Source organism: Dipodomys merriami, unplaced genomic scaffold (genome assembly GCF_024711535.1).
Source record: "Dipodomys merriami isolate MVZ:Mamm:240054 unplaced genomic scaffold, mDipMer1.0.p SCAF_9, whole genome shotgun sequence".
NCBI classification, from domain to species: Eukaryota; Metazoa; Chordata; class Mammalia; order Rodentia; family Heteromyidae; genus Dipodomys; species Dipodomys merriami.
Window position 1 is genome coordinate 22,758,504 of NW_027206512.1, and position 27,356 is coordinate 22,785,859.

General features: G+C 36.7%; 1 protein-coding gene across 6 annotated transcripts in view; it reads left to right on the plus strand.

The window, feature by feature from the left end:
* Ankrd17 (ankyrin repeat domain 17) overlaps nt 1-27,356 on the plus strand; it is a 136,884-nt gene that overhangs the window by 35,841 nt on the left and 73,687 nt on the right. For all 6 annotated transcript variants that reach the window (XM_070012419.1, XM_070012417.1, XM_070012422.1 and 3 more), the window contains exons 2-5: nt 17,264-17,417; nt 21,791-21,947; nt 25,350-25,497; nt 25,701-25,848. In XM_070012419.1, coding sequence (XP_069868520.1) covers nt 17,264-17,417; nt 21,791-21,947; nt 25,350-25,497; nt 25,701-25,848 — 607 coding nt within the window. The remainder of the gene's footprint in view (nt 1-17,263; nt 17,418-21,790; nt 21,948-25,349; nt 25,498-25,700; nt 25,849-27,356) is intronic.

Consider the following 27,356-nt stretch of genomic DNA (forward strand, 5'->3'; position numbering starts at 1 on the left):
TTGTTTTTGTTGTTGGTCATTCAGACCTATTCTTAAGTGATCTCTTTATCAACTGAAATAATTGATGGCATTGATTTTACGTAGTTGATATATACATGACATAATGTATTTTCATTAGAATAGTTTGAGCAGTGTATAACTTCTTAGTGTGTAGATGTGAATATTAATAATTAAATGAAATTTCATATTCTCATAATAACTTCAAGAAATGGGTCAAAATTAGTGATATTTTAATAAAACTTCCTAATGTGAGCACCCATTAAATTAGGTAGATGATTGTATATTTCAATCTTAATATCCTTACAGAATACAACACTTTGGCATAAATTTGGAAGTATCTTGACATTATATGTGTATGGGCACCCTCAAGTTTTAAAAAATCTAAATCAAACTGGATTTCAAGCCCCTTGTTTAGGCACAAAAAAGTGGAGGGAGGGGACTTGCCTGGAACTGGTGGCTCATGCCTGTAATACTAGCTACTCAGGAACCTGAGATCTGAGGATCACTGTTTGATGCCAGGTAGGAAAGCCTTACATCTAGTGAATTCCCAAAAAGTCTGAAGTAGAGCTCTGCTCAAGTGGGTGAGTGTTAGTATTGAATTAAAAAAAAGGGGGCTGGGAAGGTAGCTCAGTGGTAGAGCGCTTGCCTTGCATGCCTGAGGCTCTGGGTTCGATTCCTCAGCACCACATAAGCAAAAAGAAGAAAGAAAGCCGGAAGTGGTGCTGTGGCTCAAGTGGTAGAGAGCGCTAGCCTTGAGCTGAAGAGCTGAGGGACGGCGCCCAGGCCCAGAGTTCAGGCCCCATGACTGGACCCTCCCCCCCCCCCCCAAAAAAAAAAAAATCTCACAACAGCTGGGTGCTGGTGGCTCAGGCCTGTAATCCTAAACTTGAGATTTTAGGATTGTGGTTCAAAGCTGGCCCAGACAGAAAAGTCAGAAAGACAGAGTTGTGAGACTCTTTTTGGACATTTTCCACATGAAGAAGTAATAAAAGGCCCTGTGCTGGTGGTTCACACCTGTTATTCAGGAAGTTAATCTGAGGATTGTGGTTGGAAGCCAGCCCAGGGAGAAAAGCTCCCTCCACTTATCTCCAGCCAACCACTCAAAAACTGGAAGTGGAGCTGTGGCTGAAAGTGGTAGCTCTTATCTTTGAGCCAAAGAGCTCAGGGACAGTGCCCAGTTCAAACCCATAACTACCACCACCCTCCTCCCACCCAAAATCTCAGAACAGCACCCAGGTTCTGAGTTCAAGTTTCAGGACAGGCGTGCGTGCGCACACAGACATGCATGCACACACAAATAATATATATATGATTTGAAGTAGTCAAGAGTATTAGACCCATTTAACTGAACAGGAAATAAATGATCCAAAGAGGACAGAGTAAATGAGATAACTATTAGATAATTAAATTACAGAATTCAAATAGCAAGTTGTAAAAACTTAAGAGTTACAGAAAGATACAAATATAGGGCTAGGGAGGTGGCTCAGTGGTAGAGCTCTTGCCTTGCATGCCTGAGGCCCTGGGTTTGATTCCTCAGCACCACATAAGCAAAAAGAAAAATCCTGGAAGTGGCCCTGTGGCTCAAGTGGTACAGCACTAGCGTTGAGCTGAAGAGCTGAGGGACAGCGCCCAGGCCCAGAGTTCAGGCCCCACGACTGGACCCTCCCTCCCCCCAAAAAAGAAAGATACAAATATATACATTATGAGGAGCTTGTTAAAATTTAAAAAATTTCCATGATGGTTAAAATAAAGAGGTTGTAAGGAAGGAGACTTTCCCCAATGAACCACCAAAATAGAAGTAGAGCTGTGACTCAAGTAGTAAGAGCACTAGCCTTGAGCTAAAAAAACTTTAGGAACAGAGCCTAGGCCGTGAGTTCAAGCCCCAGGACAGGCATTAAAACAAGGGGCGATAACAAATATGACCAGAGTATATGAATATGAAATCTTCTTCTGTGTACAATTAATGTATACTAGTTTTCAAAACAATTAAGCAGTAAATTAAATAGATACAGATGTGGGAGGAATAACAAAACAGTCATTTTTGCTGTGTGATCCTTAACACCTTTTCTTCCTTTAAAGGTTTTTAAAATCTTAGAATGACGAATTAATATTTTTCTCTTACTTGAATTTTATTTTTTAATTTTTGGCAGAGATGAGGACTGAACTCACGGCCTTGCACTTGCCAGGCAAATGCTGTTTCACTGAGCTATATCCCCAACCCACTAACTTGAATTTTTAAGAGATAGTTTACAATTGGCTTTTCTTACTCAATAGTAAATTCTGCAAGCACATTATGTTTCTTTTTCCTTTTTTTCTTTTCCTATTGTTGTTCATATTCATAAACTCTGAAGTCCTGGGGCTTGATTTCTGTGCTTGAGCACTGTCCCTGAGCTTTGTGTTCAAGACTAGCATTCTACCACTTGAGCCACAGCACCACTTCAAACTTCTTGGTAGTTTATTTGAGATAAAGAGTCTCATGAACTTTCCTATCCAGACTGGCTTTGAACTGTGATTTTCAACTCTCAGCCTCCTGGGTAACTAGGATTTATAAGCATGAGCCACTAGCTCCTGACAAAGCCCCTCTACCCCCTTTTTGTGCCTGTACTTGTGCTCTTGCCTGTCTTTTTTTGCTTAAGACTGGCTCTCTACTACTTAGGCTACACTTCTAGCCTTTTGCTGGTTAATTGGAGATAAGAGTCTTTCAGATATGTCTGCCTTGGCTGATTTTGAGCAATGATCTGAAGATTTCAGCCTTCTGAATACCTAGAATTATAAATACGACCCACTGCCTGTACTGTTTTTTGTTACTACAATGAGCACATATGAAATGTACGTGAACATTACTTCAAGCCCCAGACTAATTTTAAACAAATTGTTTAATAGAACCTTGAGAGAAGTCAGATCACCTAAGTAAAATTATAGGTGGATTGATAAGTACGATAATGTTTTTCTGTTTCCCTCTCTCCCAAAATGGCATAGCAAAATTCCATGAGGCTTTTCGGGCATGAAATATACTGTATAAAATTAAGAATCTTTCTAATATCTGCATAGACAAGGCCCCAACAAGCTAAAATAATTTTGAAAAATATGAATTAAATTATGAATATGAATTAAATTATTAATGAGATAAACAACATAATTAATCGAACAGTGTAGAAAGTCAACAGAAGGTCTTATAATGCATGAGCAGTTGACTTTCAGTGGAGTTGCAGAAGGAGTTCAATAAAGAAAGTGTTTTGCAGGGCGCTGGTGGCTCACGCCTATAATCCTAGCTACTCAGGAGGCTGAGATCTGAGTATCATGGTTCAAAGCCAGCCCGGGCAGGAAAGACCGTGAGACTCCTATCTCCAATAAACCACCAGAAAACCGGAAGTGGTGCTGTAGCTCAAGTGGTAGAGCGCTCGCCTTGAGCTGAAGGGCTAAGGGACAGCACTCAGGCCCAGAGTTCAAGCCCCACGACCAACCAAAAAAAAAAGAAAGTGTTTTAAGGTACAGACACAAAAATAGAAGTCAAAATGATTAATTTGTATTTTATACAAATTAAAAGTATTCCTTAGAAAGTATTAAGATGCTGAAGGAAAGACAAGCCACTTAAGTGCAAACTAGTTTTCTGATAAAAGATTTGTTCCCCAATATATTACCGAATTCTCAGCTAGATACAGGTTATATCATGCCTCTAATCTAGCTAGTCAGGAAGCTAAGATTTGAGATAGGTCAGGCAGAAAAGACTATAATAGTAGTCCATCTCCAAAATAACCAGTAAACTGAGATCATGGCTAAACTAGTGGGACACCAGCTGTGAACAGAAAATCAAGTTGAGAGCATGAGACTGATTGCAAGCCCCATTACTGGCACAAAAGACAACTTGGTAAGGGAAAAAAAAATCCAATAAAAATTGAAGAAAAGATCTTAACATATACTCAAGAAAGAAAATGCCCAGTAAACACAGGAAAAGGTGTTACCCTTTCACTAACCATTAAATGTAAAGCAAAAGTGCCTTGTGATTTTTGTTCTGAAAGAGGAAAAATAATTTTTAGTCTTGATGAGAATTTAAAATAAATAGAAATTCACCACATTTTTGTTAAACAAATGAAAATGGTGAGTCTTGTTTTTCTTTTTGGTGTTGTGTGTGGAGATAGGTTTCATTTACTTGATAAATGTTTTTAATTTTTTTTAATGATACTTTTAGGTGTCAAGGACTAGATCAATGAACAAAATAGTGTCTCTGCTCAAGAGAATTAATTTTCAAGGGAGAACGATAGACAAATTGGGGTGAACCATCACTATTAATCTTTTATGGAAGACAAATGATGCAGGCTAAAGTGAGTGTAATGGTACAGAATGCTACAGTTTGTAATAGTATTGAGATTTAGGTCTTGGTCTGAAGACTATTCTGTGTGGTCTCTTTCTTTTTTCCTTTCTTTCTTATTCCCTCCTTCCTTCTTTCCTTCCTTCCTTTCTTGGCAGCAGTAGGATTTGATTTTACGGTCTTGTGCTTCCTAAGCTGGCTCTTTTATCTCTAAGTCATGCCTCTAGCCTTGATTTTGCCGCTTATTTTTTTCTTACTTCCTGACTGGGCATGCACCTGAGTTCATTTTCACCTATTAACACATGGAACCTACTTTCTGTAATAGGCTTCGACCACCCAATCTAGCACTTCATTGAGAGAGGGGGTCAAGACATGGATTTTTTTTTTTCTGCTTGGAAGATCTCAAGACTATGATTCAAACAATCCCATCCTCCCAAGTAGCTAGGAATACAGGCATGAGCCTCCTGTAAAATAATAATTATAACTAATACTATTTGCATTGTTTTATTGTTATTATTTTAGTGGCACTGGGATTTGAAGTCAGTCTTGCACTTGTTTATCAGATGCTCTATGACTTAAATCTTGCCTTAAGCAAACTTTACTTCATTCTTAAGCCACTTATTCAATGTGTATTTATTTAACCACTAGTTTATTGATGTAGAGATTATTTCATTTTACTCTAATAACTGTTGTAATAACATCCCTATACACATTTCTTTGCTTATATGTGTAAATACTTTTGTAAATTAAATGCTTAGGATAAAAATTGCATTTTAACTGTTGAAATTTTAGATCTTAGCAAATTTTCTTTCAAAACCTTAAGCATTATGAGCTCAAAGATTAAAAATGTTATCTTGTTTTATTACTCTAATCTCACTTTGAACTCAAACATATTACTGGAAATTTGTTTTAGTTATAAATTGCTTACTTAAAATTTTATCCCATGTAGTGTTACTAAAATCCCCAAATTTCTTTGATTCTTTCTTAAATACATTATGTAATTTAAGACATTTGCTATTATTGCAATTTTTATTTTGTGACATTTTTGAATCTTTAATTTTTTACTGTTAAAATCTTACTGTTTTTTTCATTCTAAGTCTTCATGAAAGCCTTATTTACATTATTACATTTCAGTCTTAAATTTTCTTCTATTTAGTTTTATTTGTGTTTCTAGTAGATTTTAATTCATCTGGATTTTTTTGGGGGGTTAGGCACCTAATTACTTTTTTTTTCAGCTTTATATCCATTTTCCAAAATTAATGCAGTTTAATGATAATGTCTTTTTTTTCTCACTGACCTGAAAAAAATACAATCTTTATTATATAAGTCCTAAAAATATATACTCTGGATTCAGTACCTTATGGTTTTTGATTATTCTCATTTTATATTATATTTCACATCCAGTAGGAGTTCCCTTCCCATTGTCTTTTTCAAAAAATTTTTTGGCAATTCTTGTTATTTTCTCTTCCAGATGAACTTTAGCGTCAACATGTCAAGTTCCATTAAAAATCCCTTTGGGATTTTGATTGGAAGTGCATTGAATTTACAGATTTATTTGGGGAGAATTGACATCTTTACACTATTGAGTCTTCCCATCCAGGAAAATGGTATGCTTCTCCATTTCTTCAGGTGTTCTTTTATGTCCTTCAGTAATGTTTGCACTTTTTATATGTAGGTCTTAAACACTAACAAGTTAGGTGTTAGTCTAAAGTACTTTTTTCCGTTTTTGTGAGTTACATCTTCTGCTTTTGTTTATTTTTTTATGGGTATGTTGGAAGGCTACAGTTTTCTTTTTATATTGGCCTTACTATTTATTTAGTTTTCAGTTGGTTCTCTTGAACTTTCTAGTAGGAAAATTACATTTTCTGCAGATGATGTCATTTCCTTTTTCAGATTTTCTTTTTCCCCTTTAGTTTTTTGTTCTGATCTTATTGAATTGGTTAGTATTTCAGAACTGTTCACTACAATTTCTGATTTGGACATCTTTTTCCTGATTTGAATGGAATAGGCCTAATTTTTTTTCTAAAGTTGTATATACCTTGAATTTCTGATATTTAATCAAACAAAGCAGTTTCCTTTTGGGCCTAGCAAATATTTTTATGGTAATATTGTAATTTAATTTTTATTATAATTTAATTTTCTGTATTCTTTTCCATTGCAAAGATGAGTGGTGAATTAATATATTTACTATCATATATTTTAAAATATTTTATTCAACAAAAGTTTAGATCCTGTGTTATGCAGAAGTTATTACACTTCTGTTATTTAAAGAGGAGAAATAATAACCAAGTACCCAAAAAATGAGGCAATTTCCGCTAGTGATAGGATTAATAAAAAGAGAATGAGTAGTATGTTAGAGTAGGTAGAGAGGGGATCCTTTTTTTTTTTTTTTTTTTTTGCTGTTTTAATTTATATATTTTTTTATTGTAAAGATCCTGTACAGAGGGGTTACAGTACATGAGCAAGGTGATGAGTCCATTGGGGAGCCTCATTTTTGTGGTATCATTTGAGAGGTTAAAATACAAGCTAAGAACGTGAATTGCAGAAAGAATTCCTGTTCCATGGGGGGGGGGGGGGAGTGGGGTGGTAATCACTGCTTTTACTCGCACTTTCTCTCCCCACTCCTGTCTTTCTCTCTTTTTATGGTACTAGTGTTTGAATCAGGGCCTTATGTTTGACCTCTAGCCCTGTCCCTTTTCTTGCAGATTTTTTTTATACTACTAAATTTATTATGTGTTTTATTTGGATTTTTTTTTGAGTAGGGTTGGCTATTCCTGATTGATTAAGGTCTGTTAAAAGGGTTATTTATGATGTTCTAGGGAGGTTTTCCCCTCCGTCTATTTTCTTTGTAATTAAAATAAAATACTATGTTCTTTTTAATAATGCTTCTTATATTAGGTAGAAATCCCTTCTAAGGACCTTTTTATTTAGTGCTGTCTTGCATGGTAGATTGATGACAAACCTAAAGGTATTTTTTCAGCGTACATATGTGCTGTAGCTTTTTTGGGATTTTTTTTAATGTTTGTTTTAATAACGGTAGAAAAATACCCATTTATCTCTGATCTTTTATAATAGTTTTTAAAGACTTGTTTCATTTTGCTACATTTATCCCCAAAAACCTTGTCTCAGTTTCTTCCTTTCTATTTTTCTCATTATTTACATTGATATATTTGGGTTTGGATTTAAGTCTTTCTTGGGTTCTGATAGTTTTTTTCTCATGGGAGGTAATGTGCTCATAATTCAAACTTTTATTTGCTTATGGATTATCATCCTTTTATTATTAAATTTTAAATTCTTTTAGCTTCATGAACCAAGATCATAGCTTTGTTATAAACTTTACTATAATTTGAAATTTTGTTTTTTGTTGAAATGTGTATGTGTGTGTGTACGTGTACGTGTACATGTGTACGTACTTCAGTCCTGGGGCTTGAACTCAGGGCCTGGGCTCTGTTGCTGAGCTCTGTTGCTCAAGGCTAATAGTGCTCTACTACTTGAGCCACAGCTCCACTTCTGGCTTTTTTGGTAGATTAGTGGAGAAGAGTCTTATGGACTTTCCTGATCAGGCTGGCTTTGAATTAAGATCCTCAGATCTTAACTTCTTGAGTAGGATTACAGGCATGAGCTACTGGCACTCAGCTTAAGTTTTTAAAATAAAATTTAAAAACTGTATTTCTTTATGTTATATTAAGCTTGGTTTTAGTATAAATATTGGTTCTATTTCTGAGCTTTCTGTATCTTTACAAAATGGCTTTTCTTCATTTTCTTAGATAGGTGTTGGGAAAGATTCATATGTTTATCACATTGTTAGGTGCATAAATCAGGCATTTGCACATTTTCATTTCTTAATAAAATGTCCCTTTTTAAATTCTTTCTCAGTTGATAGTAGTAACACATCATTCGAATTGATTTCATTCGAATTGATTTTATTATCTTTATTTGTGCAAAAGAGATGCCATCAATAAAACACCCCTTGTCTCTATTTTTAATCTTAAAAAACAAAAGATTTACGTTTCTTTCTTATAATAGCATATACTTGATTGTGTTTTGCTCTTTGGAGAAAAGTATGATTTTTTTTTTTTTTTGTCGGTCATGGGGCTTGAACTCTGGGCCTGAGCACTGTCCCTCAGCAGTTCAGCCTAGGCTAGTGCTCTACCACTTGAGCTATAGCGCCATTTCCAGTTTTCTGGTGGTTTATTGGAGATACAAGTTTCATGGACTTTCCTGCCCAGGCTGGCTTTGAACCCCGATCCTCAGATCTCAGTCTCCTGAATAGCTAGGATTATATGTGTGAGCCATCGGCGCCCAGCTAGTGTGTCATTTTTTACTAAAAAGTTTTATACACTTTTGTACTGTCATGTAGGCTTTTAAAAATATTAACAATGAGTATTATAGTGAATATATTGTATTGATGACCTCCACACCTACTTCCCTTGCTTGTGAAACAGCTATATTTTGTTATGGTTCAGGGCTATGTGTGTGTTCTTTTCCTTCCCAATTTGGGAATTATTTATCTTATCTGAGTTTTCTTCAGTTACTGAATTGAGTTAAACAGCCTTTGTTACTTAAGTACTCTTGTCCCCCAGAACATCAGCTTTGGTATTATTTCAACTCCAGCTTTTGTAGTTTAAAAAGCCAATGTTTTTTAAAAATGTTACAGTGTGTGTCTACTTTTCTAATTTTAAGGAATTGTTAACAAATATTTGCAGTGTTAAAGGTCATATTTTACATTTTTGGTTTCTGTATTAAGAGCAGCTTAGTGTTGGTGATTCCAAGAATACCCTTTTCTTGTGTTCATTTCTATTTTTAAAGGAATATTTTCAGTAGGGATAAACTAGTGGTATTTCACAAAATTTTGCTTTTGAAAACAAATATCTTTAGCCAAGTTCTCTCTAGTTTTATTTACTTAAATCTCAATACCATGCAGGAAAGTCTGTGAGACATTTATCTCCAGTAAACCACCAAAAAGCCAGAGGTGGAGCTGTGGCTTGAATGGCAAGCACTAGCCTTAAGTGAAAAAGCTCAGGCACAGTGTGCCCAGGGCTGGCATATATGTGCTCACACACACATGTGCACACAAATTTTTTTAAATTAAGTATGACAACCTTTGCTTGAAGAAGAGAGTTTCTTTTCCTAGAGCAAGTGTGTAGAATTATGTATTGTTCTAGAAAAAAATTAGTCAAAGATTCAATTAACATTCTGAAAACATACCTTATAATGTGAACTGCTATTAGTATGAAAAACTTGAAGTATTTGAAACATATAGTAAGAGAAGTAAAATATGCCCCTTAGATATACTGGATTACATGAGCCATATTAATTAATTTCACTTGTTTACAAAAAAAGTTTTAAATCATGTATGTGGGTTTCATTTCCTTCTCTGATATTACTTCCTTTCCTGTTTTGAAAACAGGGTCTCTGTGTAGCACAGCATAGCTTGGGCTGAAGTAACAATTCTCTTCCTCCAATACCTTCTTGAGTGCTGGGATTACACCTATATACTACTATGCCCAACTCATTCTATTTCTTTTGTTGTTGGTAATGGTGGTGGTTATGGGGCTTGAATTCTGGGCCTGAGCACTCTACCAGTTGAGCCATAGTGCCACTTCCGGTTTTCTGGTGGTTAATTGGAGATAAGAGTTTCATGGACTTTTCTTGTCCTGGCTGGCTTTGAACCATGATCCTCAAATCTCAGCCTTCTGAGTAGCTAGGATTATAGGTGTGAGCCACTGGTGCCTAGCTTGCACTTTCAGTCTTAAACAGTGAGTTTAACTAGTGACAACCTGATATAGTTAAATGAAGAATTTAAAGTTAGCTTTACTAAGGTGTTGTGAAAGTTTTAAGGTCTTATTACTTTTAACAGTAGATTTTCTTGTAGAAAGTATTCATTAAGTAGTCTTTGTGTTGGATATTTAGAAATTTGCCACATTTCTTATTTGTACAGTAAATTTAACCTATGATTTCTAAGGGTCTTATATCTTCTTTTGCTCTTGAAATTTGATAATTGGTTATACTGTGCAGTCCAGAAGTGGAGGTGTGGCTCAACTAATAGGACACCAGCTTTCAGCAGAGAAACCAAACTTTCATACTGAAGTTTGAAAAAAAAATTTTCAACTGATTTAAGCAGAACATCCCAAATAATTCAAATGTCACTTGTTATTCTTGAAATGCTTATGACTTTATTTTTACCTTGAGAATAAACCTATAACAAATCTCTTTGAAAGTCATTTATACATGTAAGCTACAGAAAATATTTAAAAGGCTGGGCATATAGCTAAGAGGCAGAGTGCTGGCCTCGCATGCAGCAAAACCCTGAGTTTTAGCCTCATAACTATAAAGAAAAAATAGTTTAAATTTCTTTTTTTTTGGGGGGGGGTCCAGTCATGGGGCCTGAACTCAGCCTGGGCGCTGTCCCGCAGCTCTTCAGCTCAAGGCTAGCGCTCTACCACTTGAGCTACAATGCCACTTCCGGCTTTTTTCTGTTTACTTATGTGGTGCTGAGGAATCGAACCCAGGGCCTCATGCATGCAAGGCAAGCGCTCTACCACTGAGCCACCTTCCCAGCTCCCAAAATAGTTTAAATTTCTTATTCAGACCATTTAGGATGTCTACATCCAGAACTTTGTTGTGCTTCAAAATGATTTTTTCTATAGAAATTGTAATAACAGGGGGCTGGAAATATGGCTTTCGTGGTAGAGTATTTACCTAGCATGCATGAAAACCTGGGTTCTGTTCCTCAGTACTACATAAACAGTAAAGGCCAGAAGTGGTGCTATGGCTCCAGTGGTAACAAAAAGAATCTTAGGGACATTGAGTACCCAGGCCCTGAGTTCACATCCCATGACTGGTAGGGGAAAAACAGAAATTGTAATAACAAATTTAAGTGGGTAATGCATTTTGGTTTTAATTGGAAGTACTTTGGGATGTGGTAAGAGTTTACTGGTTATTTTATTTTATTTTATTTTATTTGCTGGTCCTGGGACTTGAATTCTGTCCTGAGCTGCTTTTGCTCAAGGGTAGCACTCTTCTACCACTTGAGCCACAGCTCCACTTCAGGCATTTTTGAGTAGTTTATTGGAGATAAGAGTCTCTGCCCAAGCTCACTTCAAACCGTGATCCTCAGATCCCAGTCTCCTGAGTAGCTAGGATTACAGGTGTGAGCCAACAGTGGCAAGCTTAAAACATTATTTTTGAAGGCTTATAAAATTTCATCTCCCTATGTCAGTCTGTATTTATATTAAGTATTATATTAAGACTGTATTTATATTAAGTATTTCTTGTTGCAGCTGTAGAGCTCAAACCCTTGGCTTGCATTCTAGGAAAGCACTATCACGGGGCTACACTCCTAACCCTCCAGTTGGGAAAAGGATAACTGGTGTTAAAGGAGTTCTTTTTTACTTCCTCTCTGAATTTATATAGCCTAACCCCTTTTTATTAGCTCACAGACTTTTATACTCCATTTGTACGCATTCATTAAAGAAAACTTTATTGATTATAAGGCTACTTTTTAAATATAAACTGTATTCTGCCAAGTAGTAAACTATTTTTGTACTTAAAATGTTTGCAGTAAATATGCTTAATAAATCTGTGAAGAGTTCTTTACAGCTCTCTCTTCTCATTCCCAGCTCTTTTTCCCAGCTCTCTCTTTCCCAGCTCTTTCCCAGCTCTCTCTATTCTTTCCCAGCTCTTTCCCCCACAGCCCAAAAAAAAGAAAAACAAAAAAAGAAATCTATGAAGATAACCTTTTTTTCCATCTGCTATCTAATGTAAAAGTTTTCAGGGTCTTCTGTAACTTCTTTAAAATATATCTTTAAATGATATTTGTTATGGTTAACCTTTCTTCTTGATACATCAAGGCCTTAGAGAATTTAAAAGAAAAGAATCTCATAAATATAGTTAATCTAGTAAATTTTGACTTCTTTTCAGAGACACTTGAGAAAGTGTTATTAGATGTATATCAGTAATTCTAAGTCTTTGTTTTCTTGGAGTATTGAAAACATTTATGTGTTGAAAAATGCATGCAGAAAGGTTTAGAGATGTTTGAGAAATGTTTGATTAGTTTACACTAGAGGCAACAAAAGTAGTATTCATACCTGTAACTTCATATCCTAATAGTGTCTTTGAAATTACCTCCTTCATTTATCTCCAACTGAGGGTAAGGAAGGGAGAAATAATTCCCTTTGTATTCTTTTCCTGTCTCATTAATTACCCTCTTTCTTTGAAGTTCTCTTTATAGAATGTCATAGTCATTAGGGTATACTATATTTTTCTAAGCTATTGAGTTGTGCATATTGCATATTGTAAGAATGGTGAATTTAAAATGAGTTTGCCAACATTCTGGAAACCTTCTATTAAATTTTATTTTGTTGTGCTGCTGAACAACGAACATTTTTATTTGACATATTTATGAAGTATAGTGTGGCAGTTCAGTAAGTATCCATAATATATTATGATCAGATCAGGATAACTTACATCCATCACCTCAAACATTAATTCTTGTGTTTGAAATCTCAGGCTCATCCTCTTCTAGTCTGAAATATAGTACTAATTTTCAGCCATAGTTGGCTTATACAGTATAGAACATTAAACATTATTTAGTATCCGTAATATATTATGATCAGATCAGGATAACTTACATCCATCACCTCAAACATTAATTCTTGTGTTTGAAATCTCAGGCTCATCCTCTTCTAGTCTGAAATATAGTACTAATTTTCAGCCATAGTTGGCTTATACAGTATAGAACATTAAACATTATTTAGTATCCGTAATATATTATGATCAGATCAGGATAACTTACATCCATCACCTCAAACATTAATTCTTGTGTTTGAAATCTCAGGCTCATCCTCTTCTAGTCTGAAATATAGTACTAATTTTCAGCCATAGTTGTCTTATACAGTATAGAACATTAAACATTCATTTCTATAACCATTTCTGTCTTTTCTGTGGAGAAATTTAGTAAGAAACTATTATTGGCTTGGAAAGAAAATAAGAAAATAGAGGATTTGATCACTATGTTATATATGCATATATGGAAATACAATAAAGCAGTTTAGTACAATTAATATATACCAATTAAAAAAGGAAAAGAAAATAAATGTTACTATACTTTAAAGATTAAAGTTTAACTTCTTTAGTAAGTCTTTACCAGGCCCAGTGATAATTCAATGTAGCATAGAGGATTTAATGTTAGAAAATAACTTGTAATTGAAAATTAATGCCTCTGTGATTAACTTTTCATCTGACTTTTCATGACTTTTTTTCTGTCACAGAAAATTATACTTCTCTTCCAGTACCATATTCCTTCTTCCATGTGCATATATGAACACATTGAGCACCCTTGATTTCATTTCTCCTGGAACTTTGTTCTTTTTACGCTGTATATGTACATATTTGTGGTTGTTGTTGGTCGTGGGTCTTGAACTCTGGGCCTTGGCCCTATCCCTCAGCTCTTCAGCTCAATGGGAGCATTCTACTACTTGAACCACAGCACCACTTCTGGTTTTCTGGTAGTCAGTTGGAGATAAGAGTTTCAATGAGTTTCCTGCTTGGGCTGGCTTTAAACCTCGATCCGTATATGTGAGCTTCCTGAGTAGCTAGGATTACAGGTGTGAGCCACTGATGCCCGGCTTGTTTTATATTCATGTTAGTATTTTTTCCCTTTTGTGTGTGTGCATGTGTGTGTGTGTGGTGATTCTAAGGATGAAACACAGCCACTGTATTGCTTGTGGTGTACCTAAGCCTATACCCTTGATTTCTACCTTTGATTAATATTTACTTTTCACGTGTTATGTTTTTCTGTGTTTATGTTTTTGTTTTTTAAATTTTTTTGTATTCTTTCATTGGATTGGACAACAGCATTTTTTTAATAAAGTCATTTTAGATTATGTTTCAAAACAGGCTTTTTTTCTGCTACAACCTGAATCAGATGATTCCTAAGTCAGTTTCCTAAAATATAACTTTATTATTTGACATTCCTAAATTGTAATACTTCAGCTAGTTAGCCTGTATGATTCTTTTTTGATTGATTGTAGTTAATGTAATTCAGAATTTTTGTCTTTTCTTTTTTTTTTTTTTTGGTACTGGGGATTGAACCCAGGACGTTGCACTTGCTAGGCAAGCACTTTGCCACTGAGCTACATCCCAGCCCTGTAATTCAGAATTTTATGAAAACTTCTAGATGTTTACAAATACCATTTTCAGAGTGTTCTGTTTCTATTTGAAAACTTATTTACTAGATAGCTTACTTTCAAGGTAAAACATTGTACTTTTTTTCTTGTTTGTTTTGTACTAATTGTAAACTTGACATGGGCTCAGCTTTTTTGCTCAAGGCTAGCATTCTGTTACTTGAGCTACAGATGTACTTCAGGCATTTGGTGATTAATTGGAAATAGTGTTATGAGTCTTGTGAACTTTCCTGCCCAGGCTGCCTTCGAACTATGATTCTCAGATCTCAGTCTCAAGTACTATAGCTCACTCACAGGAGTGAGCCATGGGCATGAAAAAATTATATAATTTTAATGTTATGAATTTACTGGTAATGCCAATGAAGATGCTTACTTGAGCCCAAGATTTTGATTGACTTGGCAGCATAGTAAAACTCAGTTTCAAAAGCAAACAAATACCTTATATTTGTGAATTGTATTTCTTTTTTTTTTTTAATTATTTTATTTTTTTTGTGAAAATACTGTACAGAGGGGTTACAATTACATGGGCCAGATAATGAGTACATTTCTTATCAAGCATTGTAGCCTCCTCCTTTGTTTCCCCTTCCCATCCCTTCCCATCCTCCCCCCGCCCCCCCCACCCAATCCTCCCCACTCCCCCCCCCCCACCAAAGTTGTAAAGTTTGTTTTGGAAATAACGACTTGTAGTGATATTTTATATAGCACCAACTGTATATCAACAAAAAGATGCATTTTGGGAGCTGGGAAGGTGGCTCAGTGGTAGAGCGCTTGCCTTGTATGCATGAGGCCCTGGGTTCGATTCCTCAGCACCACATAAGCAAAAAGAAAAAAGCCAGAAGTGGCGCTGTGGCTCAAGTGGTAGAGTACTATCCTTGAGCTGAAGAGCTGAGGGACAGTGCCCAGGCCCGAGTTAAGGCACCCATGACCGGACCCAAAAAAAAAAAAAAAAGATACATTTTGATATCTCCTTGCCAGTATCATTGTAACAGGGAATGGCACAACAAAAATTTTCCCTATTAGAAGTTAGTTTTCTAATTCTGTAAAATTCTTTTAATTGAATTTGTTTATATATGGTAATTCTTCTGAACATATAATCTACAGGTCCCTCAAGATCAGAAATATCATTTGAGAGAGAGAGAGAGTACTAGGGTGTTCAAGAGAACAAAACTTTTCATCATTAAACTAAGAAGTTATTGGCCAGTTGTACTGTGTTAACACTTGCACTGATAGTGCATATGCAGTTATAGGTAAACTTTTTTGGTCTCTTTGAGCTTTTGCACCAAAATATGCAAAATATACTAGTATTACTGTATTCCTTATTGTCATGCAATTATATTTAAAGAAACAAGCAAGCAAAAACTAGTGTACTTTTAAGAATACCCTTGGTGAAGTAAATAAAAAAAGTATAATTTTATAAATGCTTTTAACAATCACTATGTAGTGAGCCAGTCTGTTGTTTTTTGGGGGGGGGTTGGTTGTTTTTGTTTTGTTTTGTTTTGTTTTTTTTGTCTGTCGTGAACTGTGGGCCTGGGTACTATGCCAGAGCTCTTCAGGTCAAGGCTAGTGGTCTACCACTTGAGCCACGGCACCACTTCCGGTTTTCTGGTGGTTTATTGGAGATCAAAGTCTCATGGAGTTTCCTGCCTGGTCTGGCTTTGAACTGCAATCCTCAAGTCTCAGCTTCCCGAGTAGCTAGGATTACAGGCATGAGCCACTGCTGCTGCCCAGCTCAGCCAGTCATTTTAATGGACTATGTATTGCAATGATAAAATTAAGCTCCCAAGAATTTTATAATTTGTAATTCTTGGGGACTAACATCTAGTGCTTAGGGACTTTTCTGAAGAAAGCAGTGACAATGTTATAGAATGTGGTTTTTTATTATCAAGGTGATGTATAGAGGGGTTACAGTTACCTAAGTACGATAATAAGTACATTTCCTGTTAAACTTGTTAACCCTTCCCTCATCCTTCTCCTACTTCTCTCCCCCACCCCCCACCCCCCCATGGACTGTGGATTTATTGGCAACTGTAACTCAGTTTCTAAAGTTCTTAGGTGATGTCTTAGAGAGAACAGTAGTTTAGCAATGAATAAAAAAGTGGCACTTACCTATAATCCTAGCTATTCCAGAGGCAGAGATCTGAGGATCATAGTTCACAGCTAGCCAGGCAACAAAGTCTGTGAGATTATTATGTCCAATAAAGCTACCAAAAAACCAGAAGTGGAGTTGTGGTTCAAGTGACAGAGTGTTAGCATTGAGCATAAAAAGGTCAAGGACAGCGCTCAGGCTTGGAGTTCAAGCCCCAGGACTGGCGCGTGCGTGCGCGCGCGCACAAACACACACACACACACACACACAAAGATGAAAGTAAAATGTTTAGAAACTACTTACAGAGAGTGAGAGGAAGGAGGACTGCTGATAGAAGTTGTCTATTAAAATAATTTGTTTCATAACCTACCAACTTTCTAACCTCATATATACCTTTCATAGCCACATTACCATGGAAAAGAATATATACATTTAACTTAAAAAATAAAACTGCAGTTAATGAGTTCTTAAATTTTTGTACAAATTTAATTTTTTTCATTAAATAATAGCCTAGATACTTTGAATTTATTTAGGGTTGCCATTGTATTTACCATTAGTAATAATCATGTTCAATTATTTTTTTCTTTCTCCTTTTTTTTCCTCTTTCATTTCGCCTTTCATTCCTTCCTTCTTTCCTTTTTTTGTTCTTTTTTTTTTTTTTTCCTTCAAATTTTATTTTAGGTGGAGTCTTTCATTTTGGATCAGGATGATTTGGAAAATCCAATGCTGGAAACAGCTTCCAAGTTGCTCTTGTCTGGTACTGCTGATGGCGCAGACCTCAGGACAGTAGATCCAGAAACACAAGCTAGACTAGAAGCTTTACTCGAAGCTGCAGGTACGTCTTAAACTCTGTAGTAATGAACTGTATGGAAATCTAGTTTCTTGTTACTCATAATGTGTGATGTTATATATTTGGTGTGATACTATTCAAAAAAATTAGTTCTTTTCTATAGAATTCCAAGGGAATATTTATTAAAATAAATTTATTTTTTGTTACCAGAGGAAAAGCCACATTCTATAGTATAGTATATCTTAAGAAAGGATTGCTTGCTTAGCTGAGTGTTGGTGGCTCATGCCTTTAGTCCTAGCTACTTAGAAGGTTGAGATTAGGAGAAATAGAGCTCCAGGCAATCTTGGTCAAATGTTTGCAATGTCCGTTCTCAACCATACTTGTCATCCCAGATGGAAAGCCTAAAATAGGCAGATCGTGTGGTTCAGGTGCTTTCTTAGGCAAAAGCAAAATTCGTATCTCAAAAATACTTGGTACCAAAAGAGTTCTTAAACAGTTGGTCTTCTTTATTTGTGAATTCCATAATTGTGAATTTGTGCACTAGTTAACTTATAGTTGAAATAGTTTTCATAGCTTTTCATGGTGAGGCACAGACGGAAAAATTTGAGTCATCCTATTTTTCCCTGGTAACATGATGCTCTGTCTGTGCTCCTTTCAACTATCATACTACAGACAAATTTTCTTAAGCAGTCAGTTTAGTGCCACATTTTTCACAATTTCAAGCTTTTTGCTAGTGATTTCAATGTAACTCTACAGAGTTTAGTGGTACAGTGCTTGTCTGGTAGTATATCTCCTGGAAATCAATCCCAGCACCACAAGAGAAGATGATAACCCCCAAACATGCTGAAAATATTCTGGTGCTTTTCAGTATGGGAAGGCTTTAGTGACTGGCTTTACTAGGGAAGCATATGTTAGGGGAACATTCAGGAATGAGGTGTGGTGCCTTTGTATAGTTATAGACTTGTGAGTTCAACTAATCCACCAGGATATATTAAGAAATCTAAACAGACACATATGAAACAAAGTTGTTTACTAATGAAATGTGACCAGAGGCTTGCAGTAACATAAGGGAATGGTGGTTTATTATTTACTAATTCAGCAATTTCATAGACTATTAACTGCCATGGATACCAATAATTAATTGTATACAGCTGGAGAGTTGGCTCAGTGGTAAAGTTTTTGCCTCGCATGCATGAGGCCATTGATTCAATTCCTCAGTACCACATAAGCAGAAAAAAGCCGGGAGTGGCGCTGTGGCTCAAGTGGTAGAGCTCTTGCCTTGAGCTGAAGAGCTGAGGGACAGTGCCCAGGCCCAGAGTTCAGCCCCCACCACCGACCAAAAAAAAAAAATTGTATACAATCTTCTCTTGTACCCCTAATTTTTGGTATAGACTCCTTTTGGAAACTTGCATAGTGAATCATTAAATGTTTTTGGAGTGGATTGTATGTATCCCCATAGGAACAGTGTTTTACATCTTGATTAAACATATAATCACTTCTCCCTACTTCACTATTTCTGTTTCACCTCTCTCCCCTTTTCATTTTCTTTCTCTCTCTCCCTCTCCCTCTCTCCCCCCTCCCTCCTTCTTTCATATTTTCTTTCTTTCTTTCTTTCTTTCTTTCTTTCTTTCTTTCTTTCTTTCTTTCTTTCTTTCTTTCTTTCTTTCTTTCTTTCTATTCCTTTCTCTTCCTTTCCCTTCCCTTCCCAGTCCTGGGACTTGAACTCAAGGTCCTGAGCTCTGTCTCTGAGCCTCTCTGTACTCAAGATTAGTGCTCTACCACTTGAACCACATCGCCACTTCCAGCTTTTTCTAAGTAGTTTATTGGAGATGAGAGTCTCACAGACTTTGAACAGGCTTCAAACTGTGATCCTCAGATCTCAGCCTCCTTAGTAGCTAGGATTACAGGTGTGAGCACCTGACACCTCACTTTATTTTCTTTTCTTTTTTTTTTAATGAAAAATTTTACACAACAGTTTAGAATGGAGCCCCCTATCCCACCTGTGTCTTGCTCCCTAATTGTCCCTCTCTGCCTAAGTTCCCCATTCTCTCCTTCCCTGTTCCTGGTCTTTAAAGCTGTCCCCATCTCAGGATCAGACCAACCTTCTCTCCTTTAACCAGCCTATCCTTCCTGACAGCAGGGCTGAAGGAAAGGAGTAATGGATGGAGGAGGGGACGGGACCAAGAAAAAAAGGTTCACTCACATGTTGGTTGGGGAAAGAATGAGGTCAGCTGCACTGAGGAGCAGATGGAGGGGGCAGTAAGGACTTGGTTTGTCACAGATTCCAGCAAGAAGAATTTGAAAGCAACAAAAGACAAGCCCAGAGGTCCCTGGGTTTGGTCCTTTGCAGAAAAGATGTCCTGGTGGGTGGGTGGGGGTGAGGAAGCTGGCTTAGTAGTAGATTACTTGCCTAGCATAGCATGCATGAAGCCCTGTGTTTGATTCTTCAGTACCAAAAAAAAGGATGTTGGGAAGGATTTTCAGTGGATTCCAGGAAGCAAATGAATCCTCATGTGCTGTGTGGCTTTCTGTGTAATGTTAGTGCCAAACTTAAGTAGGGGTGGAGTGCTGTCATTCACTAACACCTAGATCCAGAGACCCTGGTCTTGAGTCCCAGAACTTTGCCTCAAATTTGCTTTTTCCCACTTCTTCTCATAGAAAAGTTCTTTTCTGGCCCTACTCCCTACCTGGTCTAGCTCCTCTTGGAACAACCATGCGCTCCAAATGCTAGCCACCTGGACCCTGAGCCCTGTAGGCAGGTGCTCCCAATGAGGCATAGAGAGGTTCTGGGGGACTCCCAGATACAGCCATGGACTCCATTGCCTAGTCCTCACAGAACAATCTCATGTCCCTATCCCAGCCCTTTGCAGCTCTGTACACAGTTTTAAGCTTGGCAAAAGCTGAAGATAATATTGTAAAATATAAAAGCTTAACTGTTAAAAAAAAAAAAGGAAATTTACAATGACATGACTCTGTATGTTCATTATCTACCTCCAATAGATATCAATGTAATTTTTTTTAATTTTTGAGATCATTTCTTGCTATGTATTCCTACTTGGCCTTGAACTAAAAATTCTGCCTCTGTCTCATAAGTTTGAGGGTTAACAGCTAGGATTATAGGCTTGCAGCACCAGGCCTCGCTTTGTACTGTTTTTTTTTTTTTTTTTCTCACAAGTGATTTATTTGAATCAAGATCCAAACAAGGTTCGCATACTTAAAAATGTTATTTTTCTTTGTGTATTTTAATCATAGTAGTTCCTCCTCTCGTTTTTTGTTAAGGAAACACTCATTTGTTCCCACATTGTAATTTTGCTATTGTACTTCTGTGTGCTGTAGCTTTTAGAAATTACAATGCTGCTGCAGACCACACTACTTTACTTTTTGCAAGAATAGTCACTTGTACTGTGAATTTCCTTATGTATCATTAGGTGCTATTTCTTTGTTGATTGTCTTGTGAAGAGATTGAGCAATGTTTAGGTATGTAATGTCTTTCTTGATAAAGGATGTGTAGGAGGCAAGTGTTTTGAGAAATTATCTGAAAATAAAGTCTCTCTGTCCCCATGCTTGATAGTTTGATCATGTGTAGACTCCAGACATCATTGTCTGGAATTGGTAACTTCCTCGTTGATTTTTTTTTTAAATCTCTACCACTTTTCACTATTCCTCCCTCCTAAGAGTTCTGACATATATACATACATACATACATATATATATATATATATATACACACGCATATGTATACATATACATACATATACGTGTGTGTGTGCGTGCGTGTATGTCTGTGTGTGTGTCTGTGCGTGTGTCTGTCCTGGGGCTTGAACTCTAGGCCTGAGCTTTGTCCCTGAGCTGTTGAGCTCAAGCCAAGCACTCTACCACCTGAGGCACAGTGCTTACTTCCAGTTTTCTGGTGGTTAGTTGGAGGTAAGAGCCTCATGGACTTTCCTGCCCGGACTGACTTTGAACCATGATCCTCAGATCTCAGCTTCCTCAGTAGCTAGGATTATAGGAGTGAGTTACCGGTGCCTGGCTGGGCAGTCTTTTTCTGTATGTCGTGACAAAAGTGACCGGACAGCTCATGATTCACATCTTACCAGTTTACCAACCTTTGAACATAGGTTCTTCTTACAAAAACTTGACAGATGCCTAAATAAAGACTCCTAGTAGTCTCAATGTAGGCTAAAGACCCTAATTGGTACCGAAGGGTGACAAGATCATATACCACATGGAAGAAATAAGAGGATTTTTTTTTTTTTTTGAAAATTGGAGAGAAGAGGAATTTCCCAAAAGATTCTAGACAGACAACATATATGTCCATTGTTCTATTTCGAGGTTACATAAAATATACAGATTTAAGTAATGAGTTTTGCTTTATCTTCCTTTTTGGGTATGTGCATATTGGAATGAAACTAATATAGGAATTGGCAAATTATCCACGGCGGATGGTAAGGCCTTTGCAGACCCTGAAGTACTCCGGAGGTTGACATCATCTGTCAGTTGTGCGTTGGATGAAGCTGCTGCTGCACTTACCCGTATGAGAGCTGAAAGCACAGCGAATGCAGGGCAGTCGGACAAGTAAGTACTCATTTGCTATGGTTAAAATGAAACTTTTTTCAATAAAAATAGTTAACATACAGCATGTATTTTATGCTTCACATTGCTACCATCTTAAGATATAATGTTTGATTTTGTTATAATTCCTATTTTGTATATAAGAAATTGAGAGATATATAAACTAATCAGTCACATAAGTGACAAGGAATAAACCACCATTGTCTAACAACAAGCCTAATTTTGTAGCATTTTGCTAATATCTTTAGCTTTATTTTGTTTTATTGTTTGTTTTTTGGGCCAATCCTGTCTCTTGAACTCAAGTCCTGAGCATGTCCCTGAGATTTCTTGCTCAAGGCTAGTGCTCTATCATTTGAGCCACATGTACACTTCTGGGTTTTTGTGGTTAATTGGAGATGAGTCTTGCAGATTTTCCTGCCTGCCGTGGTTTTGAACCATGATGCTAAGATCTTAACCTCTTGAGTAGCTAAGATTATAAGCAGGAGTCATAGGCTCCTGGCTGGCCGCCTGCCCTCCCTCCCTCCCTCCCTTCCTCCCTCCCTTCCTCCCTCCCTCCCTCCCTTCCTTCCTTCCTTCTCCTTTCTGTCTCTCTTTCTCTTTCTCTCTTTCCTTCCTTCTTTCTCCCTTTCTTTCTTAACTTACTATAGCTATAATAGAGCATCCATCTTGCAAGCACAAGGCCCCTGGGTTTAATTCTCAATACAGGCCCTCTCCTTCCCTCCCTTCATTCCTATAAAATGGATAGATGGCAATAGACAGACAGACAGATAATAAAAACGGATCCAGTTCTTGTTTGTGAATATGAGTCCAAAGCATGTTATTTTCTTATCTCCTGTAATTCATTTGTAGTTAATGACCACTCATTAAATAAATACAACCAACTCATTCATAGGCAAAATTATGGTTATTTGTTGAAAATGAACATAAATTCCAAAGAAGTTATTAATGTGTTATTAATTTTCAGCTCTTCTTGGCTTTCTTAGCCATTGAGAAAATGAAAATACTCTTTTATGATTCTACCTTGTTCAGCCATGAGAATAGCTTTGACGTATGGGATCTTTAGCAATGTTAGTGTTTTATGAACGCCACAGAAGTACCAGTACTTTCCAATAGTAAGATTGTTATATAAGATCAGTAGGTGATAATCCCTGTCATGTGTGCAGTTTGTTGTTAGCCAAAACATCTTTGTGTGTACCTATGAATTTAGAGAGAAAATGATATCATTTAAAAAAACTCCCTGGGGCTGGGAAGGTGGCTCAGTGGTAGAGCGCTTGCCTTGCATGCATGAGGCCCTGGGTTTGATTCCTCAGCACCACATAAGCAAAAAGAAAAAAGCTGGAAGTGGCGCTGTGGCTCAAGTGGTAGAGCGCTAGCCTTGAGCTGAAATGCTGAGGGACAGCGCCCAGGCCCAGAGTTCAGGCCCCACTACTGGACCCAAACAAACAAACAAAAAAAACTATCTGTTTAAAAGTGTCTTCTTTGTTTTTATGAAACAACTTTTAATCACATATAAGAGGTGATGTGAAATTGACAAGTTATGAATTTTCTATTTCTCATACCTATTTTTAGAGCTATTGTCTTAGATTTACTTTTTTTTAGTTAATCTTGGGATCTATTCGTTAATATTCAGTGTTATACCAGACCTGTAATTTTAGCCACTTAGGTGGCTGAGATCTAAGGATCACAGTTAAAAGCCAGCCGGGGCAGGAAAGTCTGTGGTACTGTTTATCTCTAACAAAGTACTCAAAAAAGCTGGAGATGGCCCTGTGGCTCAAGTGGTACAGTCTTGAGCAAATGAAGTTCAGGGATAGCACCTGGGCCCAGAGAGAGTTCAAGCCCCAGGACCAGCAAAAAAAAAAAAAATAATAATAGAGAGTGCTGAGTCTTAGGACTTTAGTCATGTAAGAGCCAAACGTCGGGGCTGGGAATGTGGCTTAGTGGTGGAATGCTTGCCTAACATGCATGAAGCCCTGGATCCTATTCCTCAGTACCACATAAACAAAAAAGGCCAGAAGTGATGCTGTGGCTCAAGTGGTAGAGTGCTAGCCTTGAGCAAAAAAAGCTCAGGGACAGTGCCCAAGACTTGAGTTCAAGCCCCATGACTGGCAAAACAACAACAATAAAAAAAAAAAAAGAGCCAAACTTATTAATAGTTGAGACTTTAGCCTGATAAAGGGACATTACAATTAAGTGAAATACATTAGTAAGAACTGTGAGTAACAATATGAAAGTGGAAATGCTAGGGTAGGGTTTGTTTGTATTGGAGAGTATGTCAGAAATCCTTATTTTAAAGAGCCATTTAGCAAAGACAGCAGCTGTCTTACCAGAGGGACTTGAGGTTGAAGCATATTTAATATATTTGATGAAAAACAAGGCCACTGTACCTAAAGCATAAAGATGAAAGAAGAAGACATCAAGCCTGGGATTAAAAGGGAAAAGACATGATATCCTACCACTGTTTAGACATTGTAAGAGTTTTGGCTTTTCCTATGAGGAGGGTTTAGAGCAGAATAGTGACATGATACACTTGCTTTTCAGTGAGGTATCTTTGGCTGCCTTGTTGGAAGAGCTTGAAGAAGAGTTAAGATGAAAGCAGAGATGTCAGGAAGTGTTGCCATAACCTGGGATAAATGTGATACCTTTAGTCGCTAGTAGTAATAGCGGAGGTAGTAGTGAAACCCCAATTATGGTAGGTGCCTTTAGTTACTGAGGTGACAAGGCCATGTTTCAAGAGGATGATAGAATAGTTGATCATATATTAAATAACAAGATTAGCAGGATCCTCACCTTTAAGTTTAGAGTGAATTTTATCCAAAAGTAAAAAGAACATCTTTATAGTAATAATTTTTGAAGACTTTACTAAAGGACAAAAACAGGTTTTGTTTGTTTCAGTCTAAATTGCTAGTAATGTCCTATTCAGGTGATTCTGGCCTTTCCTTGCATGGATGTGTGTGTGGGGCGGGGAATGCTCGTACCACACACACACACACAAGCAAACGTGCTGGTCCTAGGGCTTGAACTCAGTGTCTGGATGCTGACCTTGATCTTTTTTTCAAGGCTAGTGCTCTACCACTTAAGCCACAGCTCTACTTCTGGTGATTGGGTAGTTAATTGGAGATGGGAGTCTGATGGACTTTCCGGTCTGGTCTGGCTTTGAACTACAAATCTCACATCTCTGCCTCCTTAGTAGCTAGGATTGCAGACGTGAGCTACCAGCTCAACTCACTGACTTTTATATGTAAGAATTTAAACCCAATCAACCTTGAGCTTTCTTGTTATGAAATGTTAGGTTTATTAAATAATCATTCCAGTGTTAGCACTACTGTTAAGATTGATATCAAACTAGTAACATACTGTACAATTTTTATATTATATCCTAAGATTACAATATTCTTCCTCAAATAGCCGCAGTTTGGCAGAAGCCTGTTCAGAAGGAGATGTAAACGCTGTGCGGAAGTTACTCATTGAAGGGCGAAGTGTAAATGAACACACTGAGGAAGGGGAGAGCCTTCTTTGTTTAGCTTGTTCTGCTGGATACTATGAGCTTGCACAGGTTTGTGTTACCATATATAAGTTTCAAAATGAGAATCTTATTAAGGAAATGGTATACTTTTTCAGCCATTTAATTCAACAGGTTGTTTTGTTAGTCAAATACTTTGTATGTTAAATTAACCCTTATGAGTCTTAAGAATGGATGTTACAATTTTTTGATGAAAATATTTTCACTGTTCTTTAAACTTTACTTTCTTTTCTAAGGTTTTGTTGGCAATGCATGCAAATGTAGAAGACAGGGGGATCAAAGGTGACATTACACCTTTAATGGCTGCTGCTAATGGAGGACATGTCAAAATTGTGAAGTTGCTGCTAGCTCATAAAGCTGATGTCAACGCACAGTCTTCAACAGGTCACAAGTGTCTTTTTTCAGTTTAAATAAATAGTAACATTCTTCAGTTATAATAGTTTCACATTGTAATGACATTAGTGTGACTTTCACAATTCTCTATTTTTTAGATGTTTTATATATATATATATATATATATATATATATATATATATATATATATGTACATCTGTATATGAGGTTTGAGGTAAATAGAATATGTTTGAATGAATTTTTTTTCCTGTTCTGCCTATCAGGACAATTACTTTGCTTTTCAATGCTCTTTTAGGTTAGTTGAAACGAACTCTCTTGGAAGTTGAGAGCAATTAGTTATAGTACTCAAACCCAAGTTTCCTGTTTTCTAGGGTGAATAGAAAGATAGAAATCAAGGGACTGGTCTGTCATACCTTACTGTTACATTATGACACATGGGAAAAGAAAGTTATGAAGGCATTGTATAACCTCAGCCCAATAGATTTGTGTAAAAGTTCCTACAGTTATGTAAAAATAGTTATTTTAATTTCTTTGATGTAAAAGTTATTAGATGTTTTAAATAGCTAAATTATCCAAAATCTTTATTTTAAGAAAGATTGATTTTTCTTCTAATATGAGAGATTTTTGTTATCCACAAGAATTGTTTTATGTTTAGTGTACATACCTACAAGCCTAGATATCAGGAGGCTGAAGCAGGAGTTCATGAATAGCCGAGGTTAAATAGTGAGACATGATTCAAAGAGAAAAAAAAGGCATCACTGTTAACTAATTATCAAATTAGTGTTGGGCATTTTAGTGAAACCAAAATAAGTATTATTAAATTTATGGTAATAAATATTTCATATAGGGACTGGGAAGGTGGCTCAGTGTTAGAGCGCTTGCCTTGCATGCATGAGGCCCTGGGTTCGATTCCTAGCACCACATAAGCACAAAGAAAAAAAGCTGGAAGTGGCACTGTGGCTCAAGTGGTAAAGCGCTAGCCTTGAGCTGAAGAGCTGAGAGATAGCACCCAGTCCCAGAGTTCAGGCCCCACGACTGGAGCCACCCCCCCTCCCAAAAAATTTTTTAAAAAAAAAATACTTCATATATATGGTATATGTATTATATATAAATAATAAATATATTTTATGTATTTATGTATGAATGATGATTTATTTTTTGCTGTTTGCCAGTACTGGGACAAGTCTTAGCCTCATGGACTTTTTCAGTTATGAGTGGAATTCTACCACTTAACCCATGCTTCCATTTCTAACTTTCTGTAGGTTAATTGGGCATAAAAATCTTGAAGTTTTGTTTGCCCAGGCTGTCTTCAAACCTTAACCTGTACTTGACAGTATTTTAAAATGAAGTTTGTAATTTCTCTGGTTAAAGTTAATGTAATTTTTTTCTCATTTGTAAACAAGTTCTGTTTTGGGGTAGAATTGTTCCATTCTTTCACAACTCTACAGTTGTATAAAAAGTACATGCAGCCGGGCGCTGGTGGCTTATCCCTGTAATCCTAGCTACTCAGGAGGCTGAGATCTGAGAATCACTGTCAA